This window comes from Emys orbicularis, chromosome 6, assembly GCF_028017835.1.
Source record: "Emys orbicularis isolate rEmyOrb1 chromosome 6, rEmyOrb1.hap1, whole genome shotgun sequence".
In the NCBI taxonomy this organism is placed as follows: Eukaryota; Metazoa; Chordata; order Testudines; family Emydidae; genus Emys; species Emys orbicularis.
In genome coordinates, this window is record NC_088688.1 from 111,076,376 (window position 1) to 111,102,709 (window position 26,334).

Below are 26,334 nucleotides of genomic sequence, written 5' to 3' on the forward strand. Positions count from 1 at the left end.
ATATGATGAACATATCTGTAAATCATATTTCATCATATAAAAATAAAGGTTCTACCAATCCCAAGGGATCGGACACATTACCTCCCAAGTTAATGAATGTTTCAGATCTTACCCACATACACGCCACAGCCAATTCTTATTAACTAAACTAAAATTCATTAAAAAACAGAGAGAGTATGGTTAAAAGATCATTATACATACAGACATGAGTTCAATTCATTGAGGTTCAGATTCATAGCAGAGATGGTGAGCTTTGTAGTTGCAAAGAGTTCCTTTAGAATTCAGTTCATAGGTCATAGTCCAATGTCCAAATCTCATATTCCGGGGGTACCAGCATAACTGGGACCTCAGTCTTGCGACTCAAACTTCCCCTGATGAAGTCTAAGCAGATCTGAGATGACAGAATCAGACCCAAGGATCTTTTATACAATTTCATGTCCTCTTTGACAAGTTGGGATTTCCTCGGGGAACAAAAGGTAATTAGAATGACTTTGAAGGAAGTCCATCACCAGTATTTAGCTATACGAATTAACATAAGGCCATTTGCTTGTTCTTCCACAATTCATGGTACATTTCAAAGAGAGATGAATACTGAGATATTCCGTGTTTACAATTCATTTAAATGCTAGGATCTTCTTTTGACCTCTGAATGATCAGAATATAGCATAGACAGGGACTGTTGATTACATTGTCCACCCTACTCATACATATGTAAATACACAAAAACACAAACATTATCTCCGCACATGTCTTTTGAGGGTTATTTATTTTGCAGGGTGTTTAACCCTTTCTAGCCATGCGTCACAATGAGAAAGAAAACAATAAGCCTCTGAGCTTCAATTCTCCCTTTGTCTTGCTCAGATATCTGCTTTCAAGCTCTGTGTGGCCCTAGTTCTGACTCCATTTTAAATTGGAGAAGCTGGAAAGAGAGAAAGTGTGTGTGCAATATTGGCACCAAAACACCATCCATGCCAAAGCCAAACTTGCTCATTTGTAGGTTTCTTTAGTGTTTGGCTCTTAATTGCTAGTTCCCTCATTGGCACATTCTAACCCCCTCTCATTTATTTCCCTGAATGTGTGTTCTCTTGGCATATGCAATGAAAAACCAAATGATGGTAACAGGGCTTCATTACTTCATTTCAAGTATGTATACACGTTGCAGTTATGAATCTAAATAGGTGCACTGATGTAATTTGGACAGGCTAAATTGAAATGAAAATGAATGTAGCCTTGTAACATATGATTAGAAAAACAGGCAGCCTTTCATTCTATATCAGTGGCTTTCATTAATACAGTCATAAAATATTACTGAGCAATAATAGCATTCAGTACTAGGGAATATGTCGTTCTTTTACCCTTCAAGGAAAGAAAAGTTACAATTTTTGTACCACCCCCGGTAATAAATATGGAATTGAAAATGCCCAGTCTAATTTCATTAACCTGATTTCAAAGGCTATTTGATTTTGCCAGCCAGTTTTTGGAGATTTTTGGTTTTTGTTTTGTTTTGTTTTTATTTATTTTTACTACAAACAACAAAATTGCCTCAACCAGGCTACAAACCTCTCTTCATTTCTTTTGTTTTTCTTTCCACCATTCTTTACTCTCAATCAGTGGGAATATGATGATACTGCCGAACATGTGAGTAGTTGTTGACTGGTCAGACAAAAAGTGTGTGTGTGTGTTTTTTTTTTAACCTCTTTCTGTTTTGTAAATGTTTTTGTCATTTGCACAAATGCATGTACTAACATATTATTGAAATTTTCCTCACTTTTTTTTTCTTTGTTCTGTGAGTTTGGCATGGTGCTGAAACGTACAACATTGTTTTGTGTTTTTGTTGGTTTTGATGGCTGTAACTAACTTTGCCTGGCAATGCAACCAAAGAAACTATGCTTTAAAAGAAGGTATTACAGAAAGAAAACCAAAACAGTTTGGATTTGCCTAGTAGTTAGTCACCCTTCAGGTTCAGTGTGTAGTGTGCAGCGGAAGTACAAGTTCATCTTTCTTTTTGTTTGGAATATGTGTCTGTTTTGTACACTTCCCAATCAAACCAAGGAAGGTAAACGTCCCACAGTATTTTTGGCCTAAGTAATGTGTTTATTACATTCAAATTGCCTTTTTAAAAGACACTACTGTATGCATTTATTTATCCTTGCATACAGTAGAATACAACGTACTCCAAATGAGGCTAGTGTGTGAATCATTATTTAAAAGAAAACTGTCATTTGTTTTGCTTTTATAGTTTTAAGTTGTCACCATCATTTGTAATTGCCTTTCGAAAGACTGAAAGTGAAATGTCTTTCCTCCTGACTTTGCCATTTGGGTAGAATTCAGTTTGGGGATGAATTTTCAGATTTGTTCTTTTTTATTGGAAACATTTCACCCATCCCTTCTCATTGTTAACTAGTAGTAATTTTGGTACTGCTAACAAGTGACTGAAAATATAGGGCCAGATTTTAATTTCATCTGTACAGTGTTCCTATCCTCATATTTTGAAAAATCCATTTACCATGGACAGTTGGGCCCATAATTTTGCTGTTAACTTCTATGGTTGTTGCATTTGAAGATTACATGATTGCACATTTGCTATTTATTCTTGACATTGAAGTGTGCCATTCCTTTAGCAATGCTGAAATTAGTGTAAATCCATTCAGCCACACAGAATTGAGAAGGAGTGCAGGTTAGTGGTTATGACTGAGAACTGGAAGCCATGATAACTGTGTGACTTTGGAAAAATAGACTTCTCTGTTCTTCAGTTTACCCATGAATCAGCAACAGACTAATAATGCTTATCTGTCTGATTGATGTATCAAGACAAAACTTTCTCTTGCTGCCTTTAGAGCAAGAACAAGTCTTTATTTCAGGTGGCCTCCATGTGTATATACATGTGTGAGTGAAAAGGTCTCTTTTGGTTTTTGCATATATTACACCCTGTTCTTTGTATTGGTTGAGAATTGATCCCTTCTGTTGCTGGTGTACTTTGCCTAAGAGCTCTGGAGTTTGCTCTAACAATGCTGATTGAGTGGTTCTTTGAGATTTTGAGTAGTTAACAATTTGTAAAGCACTTTGTGATTCCTGGATGAACAGTGCTGTAACAAGTACAAGTTGTTGTGAAATCTATATATGAAGGCAAATAGTGTTTCTGGTGCACTGTACTTAGTGTATTTTGAAATAGCTTTAGAAGTGTTGGTAAAACTGGAGCTCTCTGACTTATTGCTAGTGATTTCATACCTATGTCAATAATGGCCAGTAAACTACTAGGTCAAACTTATTTTTCAACTTGCTTTAATTTCACAATAGCAATAAGACTCTCCAGGCAATGCATTTCAGGATGATTATTACACTGGTCACATCATTCGTTCTTTGGCCTAAGCCATATAAAACTACCTGAAGCATGCTACTTAGAAATGCCCTGTCTGTTTTACTTTTAAAAAGAGAAACATACTGCATTACAAAGTGTCACACTCACAAAACTTTCTTCTGATACACTCCAATGTGTATCTTCATTACAGGTAGCACAAAAGCATATGCACTTTATGTGATATGTAGCAATTGACTAGATTATTCTGCACCTTCTTAGTAAGGAATGAATTTTTAATACGTGTTTTTGTTGTTTTATTTCATCTCAGGAAATGATCATTTCTGGACTACAGCCTGAAACTACATACTCCCTCACTGTGACAGCCTACACAACAAAAGGAGATGGAGCACGTAGCAAGCCCAAACTAGTGTCTACCACTGGTGCAGGTAATACTTGGATACCCCTTCATCTCTGAATTGGCTGTCTCTCAACTTGCAATACTTGTTGTGATACACCTGCTGTATGGAAGCTGTCTCTAGTGCAAATGAAGGTGTTTGTAGGACAGAAGGAGTGTTTGGTTTGTAAGCAGATGGAGCTTTCTTCATTTGAGCCAAAAAATGGAACAAGTCCCCATCCTAGTCCCTTCCTAAATTGATGATGTAGCAGAAAAATGCTGTTTTCACTATAAACCTATTGCCAGATAATTTCTCTCCTACCCCCCACAATATATTTTCTAAGCAAGGGGAAAATCAGCAAGTGGCAAAAGGAGGATTGTCCTGACAAATGCCAAAGAATCAGAGTAGACTGCAGGAAGCAGGAGCAAGAAATGTTCTGCCAAATGGACAGTACCCATCTCTCCCCGCAGAAAAAGAAAATACTTTGTGAGGCACCAGACCTTTAAAATTTGAGTTCCCATAGTAAAGGAGAAAGGCAGTCTTATTTTCCTTACAAATGTTCATTTTTTGGTTTTAGAACATGGCCATAAAAACATTCCATACCTATCATGATAAATCATAACAACCCTCTAACCCTTTTATAAACGATCATAACAATAATCTATGGATTATGTAACTGTGGGAAGTCAAACAGTATATATGTTATAACTACCCAGGCTGAGCTTTTCAAAGCAGTCTAGTGGGTTTAGAAACACATCTTCAGTAATTTCAGCAGCAGATATAGCCATATCTCCTAGACTATTTAGGAAAATCTCAACTATAGTGACTAGATCAGGGACGGGCAAACTTTTTGGCCTGAGGGCTGCATCGGGTTTTGGAAATTGTATGGAGGGCTGGTTAGGGGAGGGGGCGTGGCCCGGTTCCCACCCCCTCTCCGCCCCCCCCGCTTCTCACCCCCTGACAACCCACCCCCGGGACCTCTGCCTCATCCACCCCCCCCTGCTCCCTGTCCCCTGACTGCCCCCAGAACCCCTGTCCCTGACTGCCCCCCGCCGCCCCATCCAACCCCCCCTCCTTCCTGACTGCCCCCCCCGGAACCCTGCCCCCATTCAACCCCCCTGTTCCCCGCCCTCTGACCGCCCCGCCCCCTATCCACACGCGAACTCCCCTGCCCTTACCGCGCTGCCTGGAGCACTGGTGGCTGGCGGCACTACAGCCACACACCGTGCAGCACAGAGCACCAGGTCAGGCCAGGCTCTGCAGCTGCGCTGCCCCAGGAGCTCGCAGCCCCGCTGTCCAGAGCATTGTGCCGGCAGCGGGGCGAGCTGAGGCTGCGGGGGAGGGAGAACAGCGGGGGAGGGGCCGGGGGCTAGCCTCCCGGGGCAGGAGCTCAGGTGCCGGGCAGGAGGGTCCTGCGGGCCGGATGTGGCCCGTGCGCTGTAGTTTGCCCACCTCTGGACTAGATTGATCATGTAGTTGCATTCCAGCTTCTACAGTACCTTCCATTCATTACTCGTGACTAATATACACTAGATATATTTTATCCAGCTCCACCTCTCCAATGGACTCTAGTAGTTCAGGCAAAATGCAGTCCTCAGCTGGACCTCTTTTGGTTCTGGTGTAGGTAAAAGCAAAACTTGACCCAAAACGTTTTCCAAAACTCAGTCCCCAGCTCTAATAAACACAGTAATTTCAATGATATTTTGATTAATCAAATTCATTCCAGTCTCTAACTATAATTGTACGATATGGAATGATAGAAGCAAAACTTCCAGCTTCAGCTGGTGGTATCTACATTGATCATAGAAGGGCACTATCAACTTGGACTGTCCCAAAATTTTCTGTCCCTCTCCTTTAAAAACAAAACAAAACAAAAAACAACTCTCCAGTCACTGGAAAAAAATCTATATACTCTCCAAAACAAAGGCTGTAATGGAACTCCTCTGCTGCTTGACCTCTAAGAACAAACCCAGAGCCCTGTATTGGCTTACATCACTGGCATTGTCCCTTTACTCTACTTGATGCCATGGCAATCTGGTATATGTCCACACCTACCAGCCCACAATCTTCTGCACAAACAGGAACTCAGAATTTTGCTGCTCCATATATTTTTTTCTCTAAATTAATACCTATTCAGACAATATGTTAGACCTGGCTATGGTTTATTATCTGTAGTAAGGAGGATTCTCATACAGGCATTTAGAAAAGGGAATGATAAGCATACTACAGAATGCACAGACAGATTTCAGACCCTGCCTTTTCACAAGAATAGAGTAGGCAGATGGAGGAATGATGCACTTGTACTTTCCCAAACTCACATACCAAAGCAAAGCTAATAATTCTAATTTAGGGCTTGTCAACTTCTGACAGCTTTCATTTAATGGGGAACTTCTACAAAGGAACTGTCTAAAAATACTACAAAACAAATTAAGGGCCTGACTCGCTACTCTCATTTAGACTTGTTTTAAAAGAGGTATCTCCATTAAAGTCAGTTGAGTTACATCACTGTAAAACTAGTGTTCCTGGAAAGAAAATTGGACTCTAAATGTTTCCCAGTGAAAACTCACCATATGTGAAAAGCTACTTTAAGGCAGGTATGAACCAGTTGGTGATAATTAACTGTTTTACTATGTCTAGTTAGTATTTAAAAACCATAGTTTATACTTGTCTGTAGGGAAGGCTTGCCAACTTTATATCACAAGTGTGAGCCTCCAGTAACCTCAGTTGATAGTGTAGTAATGGTATTTGGCTAAGGTCTCCATTCCAGAATATACTTCTGGAACGCGTATTCAGTTTCCTGTTTTATATCCATTTTTAGTATCAGTAATCATATTTCTATAAAGTCTTTATACAAAAAAGTTACTGTCACAAGTCAAAAAATTTAAATATTTCTTTGTGATTAAAATAATACCCTTGCCGGTAGCTAGAAAAAAAAAAGTGTCTTCAGCTTTATTGGTACCTATGATAGCCATATAAATTGTTTTTACAGCTATGTATTTTACAGTTTATCATGAATTGCAAAAGTGCAGTGCAGCTGAACTTTACTAATGCACACTTCACTAACTGCATACCTCATTATTTGCATACAAAAGCTGTCAATCTTTCTTCACTTCTCTGGAAAGATTTGACAACAGCTTGCTCTAGTGAGGTCTCATATTAGTAAGATTTCATTCGTTGTATCGAACATGATGCGGTACTTCTATTGATGTACTACAAAATATTGTCATATATAGCTAAGACAAAACTACATATATCAAATAAACAAAGTACACTCAGAGTCATTATACTCACTATAGATAGATAGATAGATAGATAGATATAGTTTTCTGTGGTTGTTCACAATCTAAAATATTTAGTAATAGTTTCAGTGCAGCTTGTTTATGCCAATGATGAATTTAGCCCCCAATGTTTAAAATGAATTACAATACTGCAACAAAAAAGTGTTACTATTTTATCAAGGGACTGACATACAGGAGAGAACTTAGGGCGACCAGACAGCAAGTGTGAAAAATCAGGACGGGATGGGGGGTAAGAGGAGCCCATATTTAAAAAAGCCCCAAATATCAGGACTGTCCCTATAAAATCAGGACATCTGGTCACCCTAAGAGAACTGGAAGTACTTTCCAGTCAAATTTCACTTGCCATATTCACAGTCACTCTCCTGTCAGGCCCCTTGTTCTTTAGTTTCCTTTCTGTTTTTGCTTTGTCCTCCTCACTGCTCCCTCTTTTACTTCATTGTGTAACTCAGTCTTTCTGCAGTTCTTTCTCAATGTCCGAATTCACACTCATTCTGCAGATCACTGTCCTTGCCATTTCCCTCTAACAGGAACCGTTTAGTTGGTCTTTGGCTTGCTCCAAATGCAGTGGTAAGCATTCTGTTCTCACCCATAATCCTGTGATTCCCTAACTCACGTGGGGCTCAGTGCTGCAAGCGTCATTTGTTTCACCGCCACCATCAATGCCACTCCTGAGTCTTAAGAGTACGGCTAAGGTGCTTCACTCCCCACCGCGAGGGAGTATGAGGGATATAATTCAGACAGAGCAGGTTGTATCGGAGCCTATCAGAGGTGAGACACTATAGGAGTAACCACAACAGTGTAAAAGCAGAGTGAGTAGTTGCCAGCACCATAAGTAAAAGCCAGGGGATCAGAGTGACACACAATTCTGCTTAGTACTTACATGTTGTGAAAATTAAAATACACCTTATCAGTTGTATATATCAGACTATTATATCTTTTACCTCATGGTTTTGGTGACATACTAAATATGGCACCTTTACTCTGAACAGGCCTGATTCTCCCCTCACTTACATCAGTGTAAATCACTGATGTCATCGAAATACTTTTATTAGTCAGGTATATTACCAGCCAAAAGCCTTGATAAAATTTGAGCCTTATTATCATACACTATATAAGGTGAATGGCGAGTTTGAGACAGCGCTGTTGCTTCTCGGGGACCCTGTGTTCCAGTACGTGCAGCATCTCATCACGCCAGCACAAGTCCATAATTGTTTAGATTCATTCTTAATGCAGAACAAAATGCTTGGCTGTGTTGAAACATACAGTTTGGACTAAGTTTTTTCTGTGCCCAGTTATGCTTTCTCAAGCTTTAAAAGTGCCCCTGCCTTTGAAAAGGTTTGCTCCTAAGAGGTGTTAATTTACAAGATGTCGTACAGCTCATGTGCTGTACGGCAGCTGACACTGTACCTGGGTAAGTTGCTAAAGGCACCTTCCAGAAGCTTCTGTTGTCAGTGTTCTGCTCTTAGGCTGTGCTCAGCCAAAGAAAGCTTGTTCTGATCTTGTAATGGTTGTGAGGTAACTTGGTGTTTGTGACATCCTGCTGGATGATTATGGAGACGCAATTCATTAGAAATTCAGAGAATGTTCCCTTCATAGGTACATGAATTTTATTTAGACCTTACTGAACTCAAATATTATTGGGTGAAGTCCTCTTTGGATGCAATCACTATTGTTCAATATAATCACTGGGAAACTTTAGTTCCCAAAAAACCTGACAAAATTCTGCATTTTCACCATTGGGGCTATAATAAATATAAGTCATGACAGTTAGATACTTTTAGGAACATTTTGCCTTAAAGATTTCTAGTAAAAAGAAACTAGAAAAAAGTTTTCATTTTTATTTAAATCATTGAATTATTAACTGAAGAGGAGACCCTAGAGTACGTGGTATCATATGAAGATATGATGGGTATGTGTTGCTCTTGCCATTAGACAACATAGATGCATTTTTAATTGTTTTAATTCTTTTTTTAGTGGTTAGGCAAACGTTGCTGGCTTTTCTATTCTGCTCAAGAACTAGCTGTAATTTTTACTTCTTTTATATAGGCACCACCAATCAAACTTAAAAGAAACAGTCTTAAATGTGAGGGCTGCCACAAGAGTAAAAACAATGTATGGCATAAATAATTTAGTGACAGCTTCCCGCAACCTGTCATCTAAAAATCTGAACGAGTTATTATTCTATTTTTGTGGGCTCTTCTCCTCTTGCTTATGCTCCATTGGCTTCAATAATAGTTATAATACAATGAAAAATATGGCCTACGAGAGCATCCACAGTCTTTTCTCTGCTCCATAACTGACTCGTATCCATCGGTGGGGAAAGGTCAGAACTCAGAGAGATACATTTTATACTACAGAAAAACATAGGAAGTGTTTGGGATCCTATTTGGACAAGAATTAGGCTTTAAAAATGAAGCCTCTGTAGTAAATGGCTATAAAAATAAACCAAAATTCATATGATATTGTAGACATTGGCCAGGACTTACGAAAGGAGTAATGAAAAAAGAGCTTATCATTTGCAGAATTTTCACCAAGAAATGGTGGTGTTGTTCTGGAATTATCATCAATAGTTCTAATTATGACTAACTGATTTTCTGGAGTTCTGGGGAAAAGATAAAATGTACAGTTCAAAAGATTAAAGAAAAGATTTTCTTTTTTGCTGTGAAAATTTGATCAGTAAACACAAGTTATCCTTTACATTTATCCAGTCCATAACATGGAGTGTCAGACTTGCATCAGTGCAAGCTAATAATCCCACATCATTGTCCAATAACATTGTCATCTTTATCCATTGTACCATTTCCATAATCTTTACATCTTTTAAATGCAGTTTTGAGTGCTTTTACCAACCCCATTTTCTCCTTATCTGCTCCCCAGCTGTCAGCCTCATCTTTTTCTTGTGCATCTGCTGACTTTCCTATTGTGAGCTGTTTACGTGTACATTTCAGACATAATAAACTGCTTAAGAGAGGCAAGCTTTGCAACTGGTCAGTGTAATCTACATGGAGTTGAAACACATGTGAATGAAGGTCTGATAAGCAGGACCCAGGAGGAAGAATAGTGCAGTGGCTAGGATGCCAGCCTCTGATTTGGGCAGCTCATGATTAAATACCTTCTTCACCATAGACTTCCTGTGTGATCTTGGACAAGTCACTTGGTTTGTCTGTATCTCAGTTCCCCGTCTGTAAAATGAGGATAATAGTACTTCCCAGTCTCACAGGGACATTGATAGGATAAATACAAAAAAGATTGCAAGGCACTCAGATACACTATAGTGACAGATGCCATATAAGTACCTAAGGTAGGTAGATAGGATTCCTAATGGTGGTGTGCTAAGATTGCTAAGAAGAAGTTCCAGCTGACTTACCTTCTATGGTAGGTGTATTCCCCTCCGCCCCACAAAAAAAAAATAATGGTAGTAGATATGTTAGGCATAGTGAGAAACCTGTAATTTCTCCATTTTTTTTTTTACTTACAGAAATGGAAATGTTTTCCCCTGGATTAAATTAATGAATGCTTATGACAACACTCCTTTTCACAAGCGAGTACTTGTAAACAAAGATGGGTAGTAGCTGTTTGGAAGTTTTACCTCATTTGTGTTCATACATTCTGTGTCCCTGAATGTTCATACTTTTCTCTGTATTTGGAAAATGGGTGGGGGGAACAACAAATAATGGCTAGCTTAGCTATCCAAGTCTATTATACTGTGTGACTGAATAGTGCAGAAGAAAGAGGTTATTTCTGAACTTTTATAAGATAGTTATTTGAGGAACAAAGAGTGAGGGAAAAGCAAATACAGCTGTATTCCTATTTAAAAAGCCTCAAGAATTAAATGCACATTTCCGTTTATATTTATCATCATTAAATAACATTGTGCTACAGTTCCAGGAAAACCTCGGCTTGTGATTAGCCACACACAGATGAACACGGCTCTTATTCAGTGGCACCCTCCTGTCGATACCTTTGGCCCCCTGCAGGGTTACCGCCTGAAGTTTGGCCGCAAAGACTTGGATATGTTTACAACGCTGGAGTTCTTGGAGAAAGAAGACCACTTCACAGCCACAGACATTCACAAAGGAGCTTCTTATCTCTTCAGGCTTTCAGCTAGAAATAAAGTGGGCTATGGGGAGGAGATGGTGAAAGAGATTTCTATTCCAGAAGAGGTACCCAATGGATTCCCTCAGAACCTCCATTCAGAAAGCTCCACCTCTACGTCGGTCCAATTAACTTGGCAGCCACCAGTCTTAGCAGAGCGAAATGGCATTATCACCAAATACACCCTGCTGTACAGAGATATCAATGTTGCACACCACCCAATTGAGCTCCCCATTGTTCCCGCCGATACCACTATGACACTTTCTGGCTTAAAACCAGATACTACATATGATGTAAAAGTACGTGCCCACACGAGCAAAGGGCCCGGTCCATATAGTCCAAGTGTCCAGTTCAGGACACTGCCCGTGGATCAAGGTAGGATTTGTCTGCTTATGGCGTTGTCCTTTAAAGGAATGTCGGTCTTTGGATATCAGTGTTTTTGAAGCTGTAAATAAACTGACCCGCCCATTCATGTAAATAGGTTCGACCAACACAAAAGGTAAAGTATGTAAATCTTAATATGTTTTGGATACCTTAGAATCCAGTTACCCCATGTCAAGCAAGTCTGGCTAACATCTGCACAGTATTTTCAGGTAAGGAAAAATCTAACATACTGAGATGGTATTAGATGAATGAACTTCGTAAGAATGAGGTATTAAAATGATTGTCTTAAGCAAGTCAGAGATTTGCATTTCTATTCTTTTTATCCTTAATGGAAAGCTAATAGCCCCAGCTTATTGGTAGTGGCGGAAAAGCGATAGTAGCTAAGGTTCAAGATGTAGTTTAAATACATTATTTTTCCTTTTCCAGCAGTGTTTGCAAAAAATTTTCATGTAAAAGCAGTAATGAAGACGTCAGTATTACTGTCTTGGGAGATTCCAGAGAATTACAATTCTGCCATGCCTTTCAAAGTAAGTTGTTTTCTAATTTGTAAGACATCAAGGATAAAATTGGAGGATATAGTTCAGCTGCTTAAGCAGTTTACTGAGCAGGTGGATTTTTTTTGGTTCTGCTATATTTAAAAGTGTATGCTAATCAGCAATATTGACCCAAGCAGTTAAAATCAGTCCTTCGGCAATGTGAACTTTCCACCTTAGCATTAGTGCAGTGGCAGCATTCCAAACTTTGACTGATATTAGATATTACACATGCTGTGAACTCTTTGTTTGTTTATAATGCAGTGCAACAGGTCTTTCTAAACAGAGGAATTAAAAATATTAATTTTCTTTTAATGCTTCTGCTCTGTATTGTATGTAACAGAATGTGATCTTCTTTAGTCCTTTGACCTGTTCTTTAAAAAAAGAAACCTATCTGGTTTCTAACTCTTGCATTCCAATTATTTATAATACAGTCAGACAGATTTGTGTAAGTTGCAGCCTTGCCTATAATTTCTTCTGCACCATTTAAGCACTTATTGCTCACCACTGGGAAAGGTCAGCAAAGAGCAGTATGTTATGAACTTTTGTGAATATGAAAACTGGTTCAAAAAACAAGGAACCTTTAAGGATGGGTAGATCTACAGTAAATGCAAGTCTGCTGAACAGCCTTGATGTAAACAGCATGTTAAACACTCAGCTCATTTGTATCAGCATCATAAGAATTTTAAACATGTTAACAAATACATCTCTATTACCATGTACATTGTAGTAGAGGACACTTTATTTTAAATAATTATTTTTGCTGGAAAAAGAGAATTAGATTGACATGCCGTTGTCAATAACATTTTTGACCATAAAATGCTGCCGATTACCATTTTAAATTTATGGCTGGGTTCATTTGTGTTTTCAGTGTATCAATACCAATCATTTAACAACTTTTTTTCTCCCAATGACTAAAAGGCCTTGAATTTTTGTATCTATTAGATCCTTTATGATGATGGGAAAATGGTGGTTGAGGTGGATGGTCGAGCCACTCAGAAACTTATCACTAACTTGAAGCCGGAGACATCGTATTCCTTTGTTCTGACGAATAGGGGAAACAGTGCTGGAGGTCTTCAGCATAGGGTTACAGCAAAGACTGCACCAGATGTACTGCGCACCAAGCCAGTCTTCATTGGGAAGACCAACTTAGATGGGATGATAACTGTGGAACTTCCTGAAGTACCTGCAAATGAGAATATAAAGTGAGTAAAGGTTCTGCAGTTGATGAGAATGGCAAGTTTCCTATATCCCAAAATTAACTCTTGTTAATCCCCAAAAGGTATAAAATGGAATATTTCAGTGAATTTTTCATCTATTATTATTATTGTTGTTGTTTATTATTTATTTGTATTACCATAGTGCCCAGGAGCCCTAGTCTTGGATCATTCAGATAGGTGATATACAAACACAGAATACAATCTAATAGTTTTAGGCTCTCCTGGAATCTGATTGGCATAAGATAGACATTCACACATGGTTAACGAAAACATCATAGGTAGAAATTATGGGAATGCGAGTCTGTAATTGAATCCCCTGTTATGGATCTAACAATTCAGCACCATTATGGTCTCAAGTCAGCAGTTTAAACCATCATTTCCTTTTGATACCATGACACAACCTAGAAAAGGGATTTTGTAGAGCTGGTCATAAAAGATAAATTTTTCCTTTTGGAAATTTTTGACAAAGACAAAAAAAAACCCTCTTTTCATTGAAAAACCAAAAAAAAAAAAAGTTTTCAGACAGAAAGTTTTCAGCCAAGAGCTTCCTGGTTTGTTTGTTTTTTTTTTTGACAAAAAGCTGAAATTTTCTGTAGAAATTTTCTAGTCAAAAATCCAATTTGCCATCAAAAAATAGTTTTATCAACCACCCTCAGGATTTTGTTTTCTACAGTATTAAAGTGCAATTTGACTCTGATTATGTAAAAATGGCATTTTCGGTTATGCGTTTATTGTCTCATAGTATTTTCTAGATCAAAGGTGCTCACTTTCAGTTTAGAAGTAAAATGATGTATTTTTATTTCACGGTCATCCCTGCAAACTGTAACTGTTCTTATCATGAATCATTACAAGTAATAAAGATGTTGCAGGCCAGCTTATGCCTTCAGTTACATTTGTGCCACCCAGGGCCGGCTCTAACTATTTTGCCACCCCAAGCAACAACAAAAAGCGCCACCCCGCCGTAACACCCCCCCCCCAGCACCGCCCCGCCGAAACCCCTTCCGGCGAGTGCCGCGCTGCCGACCCCCCCCCCCGCCAAGCGCCGCGCCGCCGAACAGCCCCCACCCCCCGCCATGCTGCCGAAACCCCCCATCGAGCTGCTGAACCCCCACTGAGCGCCACGCCGCCGAACACCCGCCCCCCCCCCGCGCGGAGTGCCGCGCTGCCAAACATTGCCCCGCCGCGCAGAGTGCTGCGCTGCCGAACATCCCCCCCCGCGCGGAGCGCTGCCGAACCCCTCCCCGCGGAGCACAGCACCGCCGAACACCCCCCGCCGAGCGCTGCGCTGCCGGAACCCCCCCCCCCCCCGCCGAGCACCGCGCCGCGCTGACCCCCGCCACCCCAAGATTGGCCGCCCCTTACCAGGTGCCGCCCCAAGCACGAGCTTGGTTGGCTGGTGCCTGGAGCCGGCCCTGGTGCCACCAATTCCCACTGAAGCAACTTGCAATATCAAGCCTCAGTCACTGCATGGACTAGAGGAGGTTTAAAGGGCTATTGCAGATACAGTACTTTGAATGAACTAATTATATAGGCAAGAATGAAGTTAAAACCAGTAACATCCAGGTAAGAACATAAGAATGGCCATATTGGGTCAGACCAATGCTCCATCTAGCCCAGTATTCTTCAGAGCCAGTTTCTTCAGAGGGAATGAACAGAACAGGGCTATTATCAGGTGATTCATCCCCTGTTGTACAATCCCAGCTTCTGGCAGTCAGGTGCAAGTAAGGAAATAGGGAAGTGTTTGCTGGCAGTTTTGGAGAAGAGTTTACCAGATTTATCAGAGGCTGCTTAAATGTTTGGAGAAATGGTCTGTGAAGACTTAAACAACAGAGATAGTACTAAAGAGCTGACAGCACAGTGCCAGCAGGGATTAGAAAGATAGCCAGGAAAACATGAAGCATGGTATAATCAATAAGTGTTATTGCTCTGGTTCCAGTGATTCTTGTTGTTCTATAAGGTTCCCGTGTGTGATGTGAAGGAAATGGGGAGGAAAATGAGCAAGTCATTAAATATTGTTGGGGATGCAACCTGCCTTCTCTCTGGTAGGTTTTTACTGTATGCTTTGTACACTGCTGTTCCCCTTTTTTATCACTGGCATTCAAGGCAGGTGAGATCAGAAAAAGAATGACTTTGAAACTTTAAAAGGGTGAAAAAGTGAAAAATGTAGCCATTTTCATTAGACTGAGGAAAAAATGGTCAGTACAAATGTAGCTAAGGAAGACTGAAGATGGAACGAGTCAAAAAGATTTATGATGTAAGGCAATTATAGGGAGAAAAGAGCTAGGGATATTTAGTAAAACAGTAGCAACAGATGACAGCAACAGAGAAAGAGACAATAACTTTCCCCACAAGTAATTAAAAAAGTGGAAGACTATTGGTAGGAGTTAGGGTCTAACCTTGTCATTAATGGTAGGAGTAATGGTCTCAAGTTGCAGTGGGGGAGGTTTAGGTTGGATATTAGGAAAAACTTTTTCACTAGGAGGGTGATGAAGCACTGGAATGGGTTACCTAGGGAGGTGGTGGAATCTCCTTCCTTAGAGGTTTTTAAGGTCAGGCTTGACAAAGCCCTGGCTGGGATGATTTAGTTGGGGATTGGTCCTGCTTTGAGCTGGGGGTTGGACTAGATGACCTCCTGATGTCCCTTCCAACCCTGATATTCTATGATTCTAAACATGTAGCTCCCCTTGGATTGCATAGGTATTTGCTGGGAGAATAAGCCCCTGTTGGTGTGTTCACCACACAGAAGAAGGCAAGGACATGTAGTATGGGTTTTAACCAGGCTGCAACTTCATTAGCCAAATTGCAGCCAAGTTTTCCGTCAGGGGACAGCACAGTGCAGTCACTTGCAGCCCATTGATTCTTCACCACAGAGGGAGCCAATCATCACACTAGGAGGTAGCCTGGATGGCTTCTCTTGCTCCCACTTCTGAGGGTTGAGGCGAGAAGGGATCTCCACCCCCAGAGAGCACCGCCATCAAGCACATCAGCAGGGCGGTGCCCCGGCATAGTGTCCCGGCCCCTGGTTCACATTTGCTCCCACGGGGTAAGACCCGATGCCCCCATCTCATAAGGAGACATCCTTAGGATGCCCACTATGTTACTACTTTGGATCTGGAGCCTATATCAGCAAGTTCCTGCACTGGGCAAATGCCAAAAGTTGTGCCAACTAAATGACTCTCACTTAAGTTCAAACTGTGACCTCCAGGAGGGTGAGAATCCCAGCCCTCTGCTTGCTCAAAACCCAACCCCTAGGTTTTGCTGCGAGGAAGGTGAAAAACCCAAACAACCCTGGTCAGTCTGTGGTATGGGGAAAAAAGCAGGTACTAGCCTGGCCCTCAGCCACAAAGTGCTTACTAGCTTAGCCCTCAGCAACCTAGATAAGGGAGGAAGGAGGGGCTGATGGCTGGTAACTAGCAAACAAGAAGTGGCCCTCAGCACAGGGCTCCTATCATGGCTCCAAATCTCGTGCCAAATCCCACAAGATGTCCAACCTACCCTGGATGTACTGAGGGGGCTGGATGTCTTGTGGAACCCAGTCTCTTCTGTTCTTTTTGGCACTCTCCCATTGCGGAAGCCACAAAAACGCACCCTCACTAGGCTTGGGGACCTCCGTGAGAGAGAAAAGTATGTTCATTGGGAAACAAAGCTGCACACAATAAAATGGTTTAAAGCTTAAAAGCAGTCCCTATCTGTTAAATATAACTTGAATTCTTAGAGTTTAAGGAGATAATAATAGCTGTAGTGTCTGCGAGGGAAGAACCATCTTGTACAGTAATCACCATTAAACTTTTTACAGTTATCATTTGTATGTGATTAACATTGCGCTACCATGATACTGTCTATCCTAATATGGTAGGATTACTAAATATAGAGAATCCTGCATTAATGTTAATTAGGCAAAAGGCAAAACTGATAAGAGTTTAATGGCTTTACTGTAGTGCATTTTAAATTAACACTAATGGGACATGGGGGCAATTTCTTAGACACACCATAATTTGTTAAAGATGTTGGGGGACATAACTTTCATTCTTCAGTGTCTAATAATGGGAATGAGTAGATATTGTAATAGAGCTGTGCAAAAATATTCATATCCGGAGCTAAATGGGTGTCTTTTCACCAGTTCTGCTTCAGGTAAGGTATTTCTGGCATTTTGCCAAAATTTGTGTACTTACTAAAAACAGTATTTCTGAATGAAAGTTGCTGTGTCTGCTTATGAATCCCTCCCAAGTAAAGGCGGGAAATTATGCAAGGCCTAAGTCCCAAAGAACCCAAAGAAAACAAACAGTTATGCAATCCCTTGAAGTGTTTTGCATCTTCTGTTGACCCACTTAGTCTGTTTTGTATGTTACCGGAGCCCTGGTTACGCAGTGAATGTTCTAACAACACCACAACTGACATGGCATTGCTTCCCCCAATAACTGTCAGTGCTGCATAGATATTCCTTATAGATCTAGTCAGTGTCATTCTGCAACCAACCTTGTGTATACTTCTGTACTCCACTTTAACATTGCTTGTGTGTGTTAAAAGTATGTGTGCAGCAGTGTGATTGGCTAATCAAGGTTGTGTGTGGCAGTCTGACACTTGGAAAGCATGACAGAGAGTGTTAGACAAGATAGACTCACTTTGCATTATATGCTTTGATAGAAATTCATAAATGTGAAGGGAAATGAGTGGTTATGATTTAATGGGGGCATTCCAATAGTCAATGCATATGATAAATTTAATCCATGATAGCCCAAGTAACCTGTTCACATACTCAGCCAGAACACATTAGTGTGCAAAGTTGTACTCTCAGCTGATTTTCTCTTAATTTTGAGGAAACCACTTTTTTAACAACTGTAATTACTGACCACATGAAATTAGGAGTCGTCTTAAGGTTGTGGCTGGGCAGGTTGAAGGAATCTACAGCTATTGTTGAGGCAAATATTTGGACTAAACACAAAATATGTATTTAAAAATAAAACGGATAATGAAATTTTATGTGTAACTTAAAACTATATAGTTAGATCTGTTCAAAATAACAAAATTAAGAAGAGGTTTGTAGCCATCTAATGGCTTACAATAGAAAAAAGGGATAAACACTGTAATCTGAACTGACTACCTGCATGTATTGATTTAAGAAGTTGATTTTATTCCATTAGGTGAATAGCGGTAGCCTATGATAAGAGGGAAATCATAGCTAAGAAACTACACTTCTCCAACTTTTCTTAAAATGCCAATAGGGCTGAAGAGGGATGATGGACCTAAGATCTTCCTAAGAAATGGGGGAAGCTATTAGGGTGTATGGAAGGGCATATGAGGAGTGCTATTCTTTTTCCCTGTACTATATTTCAAACAGTGTGCTAAACTTCCCTCTCACTGCTTTGAAGGTAGAGCTGGCCTTTCAGGCCTGCAAAGCCAGAGGCAAATCTCAGCTTTTATTTTTATTAAAGTAAGATTTTAGCCCTTTTCCTTGCAAAGACAGCACTGAACATGTGAATCAGTTGCTAGGGCTGAACTAAAATTTTCAGGGCCTTTCTCTACAGCTGCACAAAGCTGGACTTTGGGAACTATGAAATCTGGTTTGAATTTTAGAGAGATTCCAGAACAATTTATGGTTACCCAGGCTATTGTTGGAGGTGTTGGGGTGTTGCAAGCTGCATCCCAGTGGATTAAGCACAGCTAGGGTGACCAGATCAGAGGAAGAAAATATCGGGACACTGGGAAAGGGGGCAAAAAAAAAATGCCGAGTGACGCCGGCGGAGCAAAAAAAAATAAATAAAAAAGCCGAGTGCTGCCTGCTACCGGCAGAGCAAAAAAAAAACCGCCGGCGGGGACAAACAGCTAAAAATCGGGACGGTCCCAATTTTATCGGGACGTCTGGTCACCCTAAGCACAGTACTGTGAACAAGGGAATCCTATATTTCAGTCCCAGCTCTGTCCCTGACTCCCCCATATGACCTTGTTCAAATCACTTAGGCCAAAATCAGGGCCGGCTCTAGGATTTTTGCCGCCCAAAGCAAAAACAATTTTGGCCGTCCCCCCCCCCCCCCATTTTTTAATTACCCCAGCCCCGCCTCAACTCCGCCCCTTCCCCAAATCCCCAGCCCTGCCTCCTCCCCCCAGGCTCTCAAGCCTAGGAGGGAGGGAGGGAGGGGGAGAAGCGGCGCCCGCGCCGCGGCTGCTCGGGATCTCCCCCTCCCTCCCAGGTTTGAGAGCCAGGGAGGGGGAGACCCCGAGCGGCCGTTTCGCGCGCCGCTGCTCCCCCTCCCTCCCAGGCTTGAGAGCCTGGGAGGGAGGGGGAGCAGCGGCGCACGAAACGGCCGCTCGGGATCTCCCCCTCCCTCCCTCCCAGGTTTGAGAGCCTGGGAGGGAGGGGGAGACTCCGAGTGGCCGCGGCGTGGGCGCCGCTTCTCCCCCTCCCTCCCAGGCTCCTAAGCCTGGGAGGGAGGGGAGCAGCGGCGCGCGAAACGACTGTTTCGCCGCCGCGGCTGCTCGGGATCTCCCCCTCTCTCCCAGGTTTGAGAGCCAGGGAGGGGGAGACCCCGAGCGGCCGTTTCGCGTGCCGCTGCTCCCCCTCCCTCCCAGGCTTGAGAGCCTGGGAGGGAGGGGGAGCAGCGGCGCACGAAACGGCCGCTCGAGATCTCCCCCTCCCTCCCTCCCAGGTTTGAGAGCCTGGGAGGGAGGGGGAGACTCCGAGTGGCCGCGGCGTGGGCGCCGCTTCTCCCCCTCCCTCCCAGGCTCCTAAGCCTGGGAGGGAGGGGAGCAGCGGCGCGCGAAACGGCTGTTTCGCCGCCGCGGCCGCTCGGGATCTCCCCCTCTCTCCCAGGTTTGAGAGCCTGGGAGGGAGGGGGAGACCCCGAGCGGCCACGGCGCGCGAAACAGCCGATTCGCGCGCCGCTGCTCCCCCTCCCTCCCAGGCTTGAGAGCCTGGGAGGGGTGGCAGCAGCAGCGGAGGTGAGCTAGGGCGGCCGCGGCACATTTTTAGGGGCGGCATTCTGGCGCCGGCCATGCCGCCTCTAAAAATGTACCGCCCCAAGCACCAGCTTGTTTTGCTGGTGCCTAGAGCCGGCCCTGGCCAAAATTTTCAGATGTAAGTACACCAGACTAAAAGTGGCCTGGTTTTCAAAGGAGCTGAGCACTCATCCTATTGAAGGCAATGGGGTGGAGGGCACTCTCCAGTCACTTATTCAGGTGCCTAATTTTGGGCCCCTAAGTGTGACAGCTTTGGCCTTATCTTTTCTGCCTCTGTTTCCCCAATTATAATTTTGGGATAATAATATTGTAACCCCCCTTTCTTCCCTGGGTTACTCAGGAGTAGGCAACACTCACCGGTGTGCCTGGCCGCCTGATGTTGTTGACATTAAGGGAGATCCATGGTGATGTTGAATAAGTGGGAATCTTCTATCCACCCCTCTGCTGCAGTCCCTTTACTCCTAAAGGAATTTAAAATTGGCGGTGCCTCCACCTGGCTGGCCCCTGTACACACTCAATGGCGTGCCTTGGGAACCTCCAGGAATGAACTCCTTCAAATAGTAATAATAATAATAACCTGTGGCATGGGTCTAACTCAAATACCAATTATAAATAATATACATCCAATATACTTAAATTAGAGCTGACACTCATTTACTTAAAAACTTAAAGAAACAGGATATAACAGACTAAGATTAAATGTCATTACTAATTTAAATCCACAGGAGCAGTTGAAAATAAAATCAATTAACAAATATACTATACAGTAATAAATGAAATATGTAACTGGCATTTACACTGCCACCATTCACCCCACCCCAGAGGGTACACTCCTCTGGATTTCAGAGTCCTAGGCACTTACTTGCGTGGGCGCGCTGGAAGATCTGCAGCTGGAGACAGCACTATGTTGGTTCTCTGTATCAGTCCAGCCAAGACAAAAAAACTACACAACCCCTCTGAAATTCGAGTTGGCTCCGCCAAATGTCAGTAGCTCTGGGTCCTGGTTCGGTAGGAAGATCACTCTGCCTCTCCTCAGACTCAGTCTCTCTGCTGTGCCCCTTCCCTTGCAAGTACTTTCCAAACAAGAGGGGGGATTATTCACAGCTCCTTCACTGCAGGCCCACCTCAGTCAGCTCTAGGCACAGCAACAGTCTGTGCTCTGACTCCAATGAAGCCACCAACAGCCTTGAAGCTCCCTGCTCAATCAAAGCCCTTGTAGGCTCTCAGCAGAAGCTCCTGGTATGGACAGAGCTCCACAGCAGCTATCTCACTCCTCTTCCCAAAATGAAGTCCACCACCTGCTCTCCTTGCATGAGGAAGTCTCCCACCACCTTTCCTCAAGGCATCATGGGAGTTGTAGTTTCTAAGGCTAGATTGCAGCACACAGGCTTTTCCCCTGGAACACTCCCAATAAAGTTCGGAGGCCCCTCTAGTAAAGGGTGCCTACATACTTTTCTACATCAAAAGGGTATTGTGATGATTAATCAGTTAGCATTTGCAAAGTTGTGTCATTGCCAGAGTAAAGCCAAATGCACACTCAGCCCTCCAACAGATATGGAGCCTAGTACCTCCAAGACCCCGGTTTCTTTGCAGAATCACACCTTACATTTTTTTTCAAAGTTGATACCTTTGCTTACAAGTAAGTGTGGTGACCCAAAGAACAATCCCTTTTATCATATAGAATGAATGAGTTAAATTTGGCAGTTCCCCAAAAAGTCATCTGACTAAGCCTCCCTCAAAATCTTCTGACTGGCACTGTTCTTAATGGTATGGTGATGGTGACCAGGAGTTTATCATGTTTGGTAGGGCAAAAAATGGTTTCACAGAATTATCCAATACACAAGGTGATCCAGACTAAAGGTGTCTGAAATGTTTGGCTTGCTGCTTGATCTGTCTTTTACTTTAATGTAAAAATTACTTTGTTTAAGCCTCAATTTCTTGCTTCCCATTTGAATGAATTGTTATTTCTGAGAGATTAGTCAGTTCTACTAAGGCTGCACAGGAACCAGGGATTTATTACGACTCGTACTTCAGTATTTATATAACTCCTGTTTCAGCAAAGCAGGCACAGCTAGCAGAATAGAAAATGGGATCATCCATCCTTTTTTGAAGGATCAAATAAGATGATACATTTTTAAGAGAACACGTGAAGACCATTTGGTCTCTGAAGGGACAATCCCTTCTTACGTATTTATTTCTGAAAATCTTATTTGCAGCATTTTTAATAACTTCCAGTGTCTTATATAGCCTCCTCAGTCTTACCTTAATATGATCTCTTTTATAGTTCTTTCTATGAAGACATGTACTATAATGGTAGCTTTGATCTTGTTGTATTCCATGTATCCTGGTTTTTATGTTGGGTCACTGATAAAACAACAAAGAAATCATGTGAAATAAATAAATACAAAAGCTTGGAGATACATATCCAGCATTAAGGCCCAGATTTTGCAAGGATTATACTCAAGTTGAGCAGTATCTTCCTCTCCCAGTAGTTCCACTGAAATCAATTTAATCAACGGGACTATTTGGGGAGTACAGTACAGCTGACTGGGTGCAATTATGGTCCTATTGAAGTCAATGGAAGTTTTGCTGATGAGTTCAATAGAACCAGGATTTCACTCAATGTAAGTAAAGCTGGCAGAATCTGAGCCTATAGCATTTGCTAGAAAAAGAGTTGTTTCCCCGTTTTATTGATCTGCTTAAGAGATAAGATATTTAGTCAGCCCCCTCTCGTCATTATAGACTCATGCTACATCAGGGGTTCTCAAACTGGGGGTCGGGACCCCTCAGGGGGTCACAAGGTTATTACATGGGAGGTCGCGAGCTGTCAACCTCCATCCAGCATTTATAATGGTGTTAAATATATTTGAAAGTGTTTTTAATTATAAGGAGGGGGTCACACTCAGAGGCTTGCTATGTGAAAGGGGTCACCAGTACTGAAGTTTGAGAACCACTGTGCTACATGTTTTGTTTTACAAATCTAGGATAGAATTATTATGGGCTGGGATTGGTAAATAGCATTCACGGGTCTGTGGTACATAAAGAACTGAGTACCTACACTTCCTCTTGGCATCAATTATAGTTGTGGATGCTCTTTGAAAATTAGGCCCTTGATATTTTTTTTAAAAAAGGAAATTTTAACACATTTAAGCATTTTGTATGGTAATAAAAAAGTGCAGTCATGTTACAACATAGAACTCCTTTATTTCTAGGAGTATTTTCACGTGCTGCCAAAAAGGAGATCCAGATTGAAGGAGCTCCATTGAGAAGGTTACTTCATAGGCTGGTTTAGACTGAGCTCTTTGTATAGGACCATGGAGAAGGATGGCTATGGATTCTCTTACTAATTGCTTTAGAGGAGGCTGTTCAACTGTATTCCTAGCCATGAGTGAAATGAACAGACAGCCACTGTGGCAGAAAAAAAATGGATAATAAGCCATAAAAAATGGCAGGCCAGGATAGGTGAAGATTGTCCATGGTCCTTCAGCCTTATCTTCTATTACTAGTCACTAATGGAGGACACAGAGGCACCTTAAATATGAGATCTGTCATTATCAGGGCAAAGGAAGGCAACTACTCTCCCCTATCCTCTCTGCTATTGAAACAAAGAATAAGTTTTTTTTTGACAAATATATTAAGAAAATATATAATATCTATTGTTGTCACTCTCTTTCCTCAGTTCTGCGCACTAATATGAAAGGATAGACCTGCTTGACATACACTCTGGTTTGGTGGGAGAAAATGAGAAGGGGACAATCCGGGAACAAAAAATAAAAAAATGCTGCCTCATCTCAATTATACTGAAAAATGTCATTTACTGAAAATTCTCTATGGGAGAAGAGAAGAGGATGTTTTTCAGGGGAATGTTTGACTAGTAAATTGGGAGTGTATTTTGCTTTAAAGTCCTGACTCTGAAGAAAGCCAAATGGTAGGGTTACCTATTCCACTGTAATGAACTATGTTAGGCAGATTCAGAACGTGTTAATAATAATTTACAGTAAGAAATAAAGGGGAGGTGTGTCTTATAATATATCTATGAAATGAGAATTAAGAAGACGTGTGTTTATATATAAAATGTTATCTTAAATCTTAATTATATATATATATATATATATGTTCTTAATTGTCACTTTATATAACACACATATACACACAAATCTATTATAGATATATAATGTTGTCTTAATTCTCGGGGTATGTGTGTGTATAATGTCTTAATTCTCAGTGTGTATATATACACCTCTACCTCGATATAACGTGACCCGATATAACACAAATTCGGATATAATGCGGTAAAGCAGCGCTCCGGGGGGGCAGGGCTGCGCACTCCGGCGGATCAAAGCAAGTTCGATATAATGCGGTTTCACCTATAATGCGGTAAGATTTTTGGGCTCTTGAGGACAGCGTTATATCGGGGTAGAAGTGTGTGTGTGTATATATATAAACACACACACACACTTACCCATTATAGGTATATAATGTATTCTTAATTCTCAGTTATATGTATAAGTCCCCCATACATACCCTTTTACTTCTTCTTATATATTATTGACCAGTTTTGTATTATATCTATAGAATACTATAGTATGATAATAGTAGCAGGATTAACAAATGCATTATGTTACCATCTCATTCCCATTATACATGAAAATTGGGAGAAGAGTGTGATGGTAAATGGGCTCTTGAAAAATCCAGTAATAAGTTTCAGCTTGTTGGTTTCTATACGCTTAGAATGCTGGCATGGCACAAGTATCCCATGCCTGTTACATTTAAAATGAGATAATAAACTGCAGTCAACCATGTAGGCATTATGAAATATTATAATTATAGTTTCATATAAATATGTATGTGTTTAGATGAAAAAGCAGGTAATTAGTGCCATTTGTTTGTCAAATGCTGTACACTAGAATTTATCATCTGTTTGTTTGCAAGAGCCTCTGTAGTGTACAAGAACCTTTTTGCAGTTATATTTGGGAGATTGTAGCAACATTTCATGGACAAAATCTGCCTTTATTTCAGCACAGTTCTCTCTCTCCAGAGAAGTTGGCTTTAAGCTCACATCCAACCCTTTTGACTTATCCACTCACTTGATTTAGACCTCATTGTTATCTATTACTTCCTTTACAGAGGTTATTATATAGTAATTGTGCCTTTGAAGAAGTCTCATGGAAAGTTTATCAAACCATGGGAAAGTCCGGATGAAATGGAATTAGATGAGGTACAGTATTTCTATTTTGACTGTTTCTGTTTCAGTAATTAAAATATTTTAATGATTGCATGCCACTAATGCACTGATTTCAGCGAGTTTAGTTGTCTGGATATTTTATCTTTGGATTGTGTTACCCTCTGGGGGCAGAAAAAAAGATCTAATTACTTAAATTAGAAGACATTAAAGACATTAAGTTTCAATAAAGCACACAAACTGTCTGATCTTTGTTGGCATTAATATTTTATTCTTTGCCTATTGTAAAGCATAAAGCAAAAGTGCATAAGGTGAAATGAGTTGTCAGCAAAAGCTTAATCACCATTGATATGAACTGCAGTAAAGGTCTGGTTCATTAGTGGGCTGTTTGCTAAGGATGTAACAAATGCTAAATTGCAATTTGCACTGCTGTTTAACATTTGACTTACCTTGTGGTCTTTTTACCTGTTTCTCACATACTGTAATACTGATGATTAGGAAATGTTTGCAGTATTCTCTATTCTTGTGGTACTCAGTATTCCGAAATTAAAAACCACATAGGAGAAAACAACCATGTGTCACCAATTAGCAATATAAGTGCCATACTCCAAAAAACAGAGCATAGTGGCTTCATTTCAGAAAAACAACAACGAAATACTTTATCTCTTTTGAGCTAGTATTACTTCTAACCAGCCTAGTGTAGATTCCTTCTATGTCTGCATTGAACTTAATCTAATCTGTCCTCATTTTCCCTGTCTGTAAACTGGGGGTAGTGATCCTACCACCTTTGTGAAGTGCTTTGGGATCTCTAAATGAAAAGCACCATACGAGAGTGAGGTATCATTATGATTATTATTTTTATATCTGTCTAGGGTTTGAGGCCACACTCATTGGCGTTGTAATTGGTGCAGATAATATCCCCACATCTTCATGACAGAGAATCTCCAATTTGGACTTAATCAAAGACCACTAAA

At 41.2% G+C, this 26,334-nt stretch overlaps 1 protein-coding gene across 1 annotated transcript in view; it reads left to right on the forward strand.

Annotated features, from left to right (window-relative positions):
- The window catches only part of PTPRD (protein tyrosine phosphatase receptor type D), a 398,081-nt gene that overhangs the window by 248,567 nt on the left and 123,180 nt on the right, over positions 1-26,334 (forward strand). Inside the window, exons 12-16 of the mRNA XM_065406322.1 lie at positions 3,627-3,744; positions 10,875-11,462; positions 11,901-11,998; positions 12,950-13,209; positions 25,306-25,396. Of these exons, the coding sequence (XP_065262394.1) occupies positions 3,627-3,744; positions 10,875-11,462; positions 11,901-11,998; positions 12,950-13,209; positions 25,306-25,396 (1,155 nt within the window). The remainder of the gene's footprint in view (positions 1-3,626; positions 3,745-10,874; positions 11,463-11,900; positions 11,999-12,949; positions 13,210-25,305; positions 25,397-26,334) is intronic.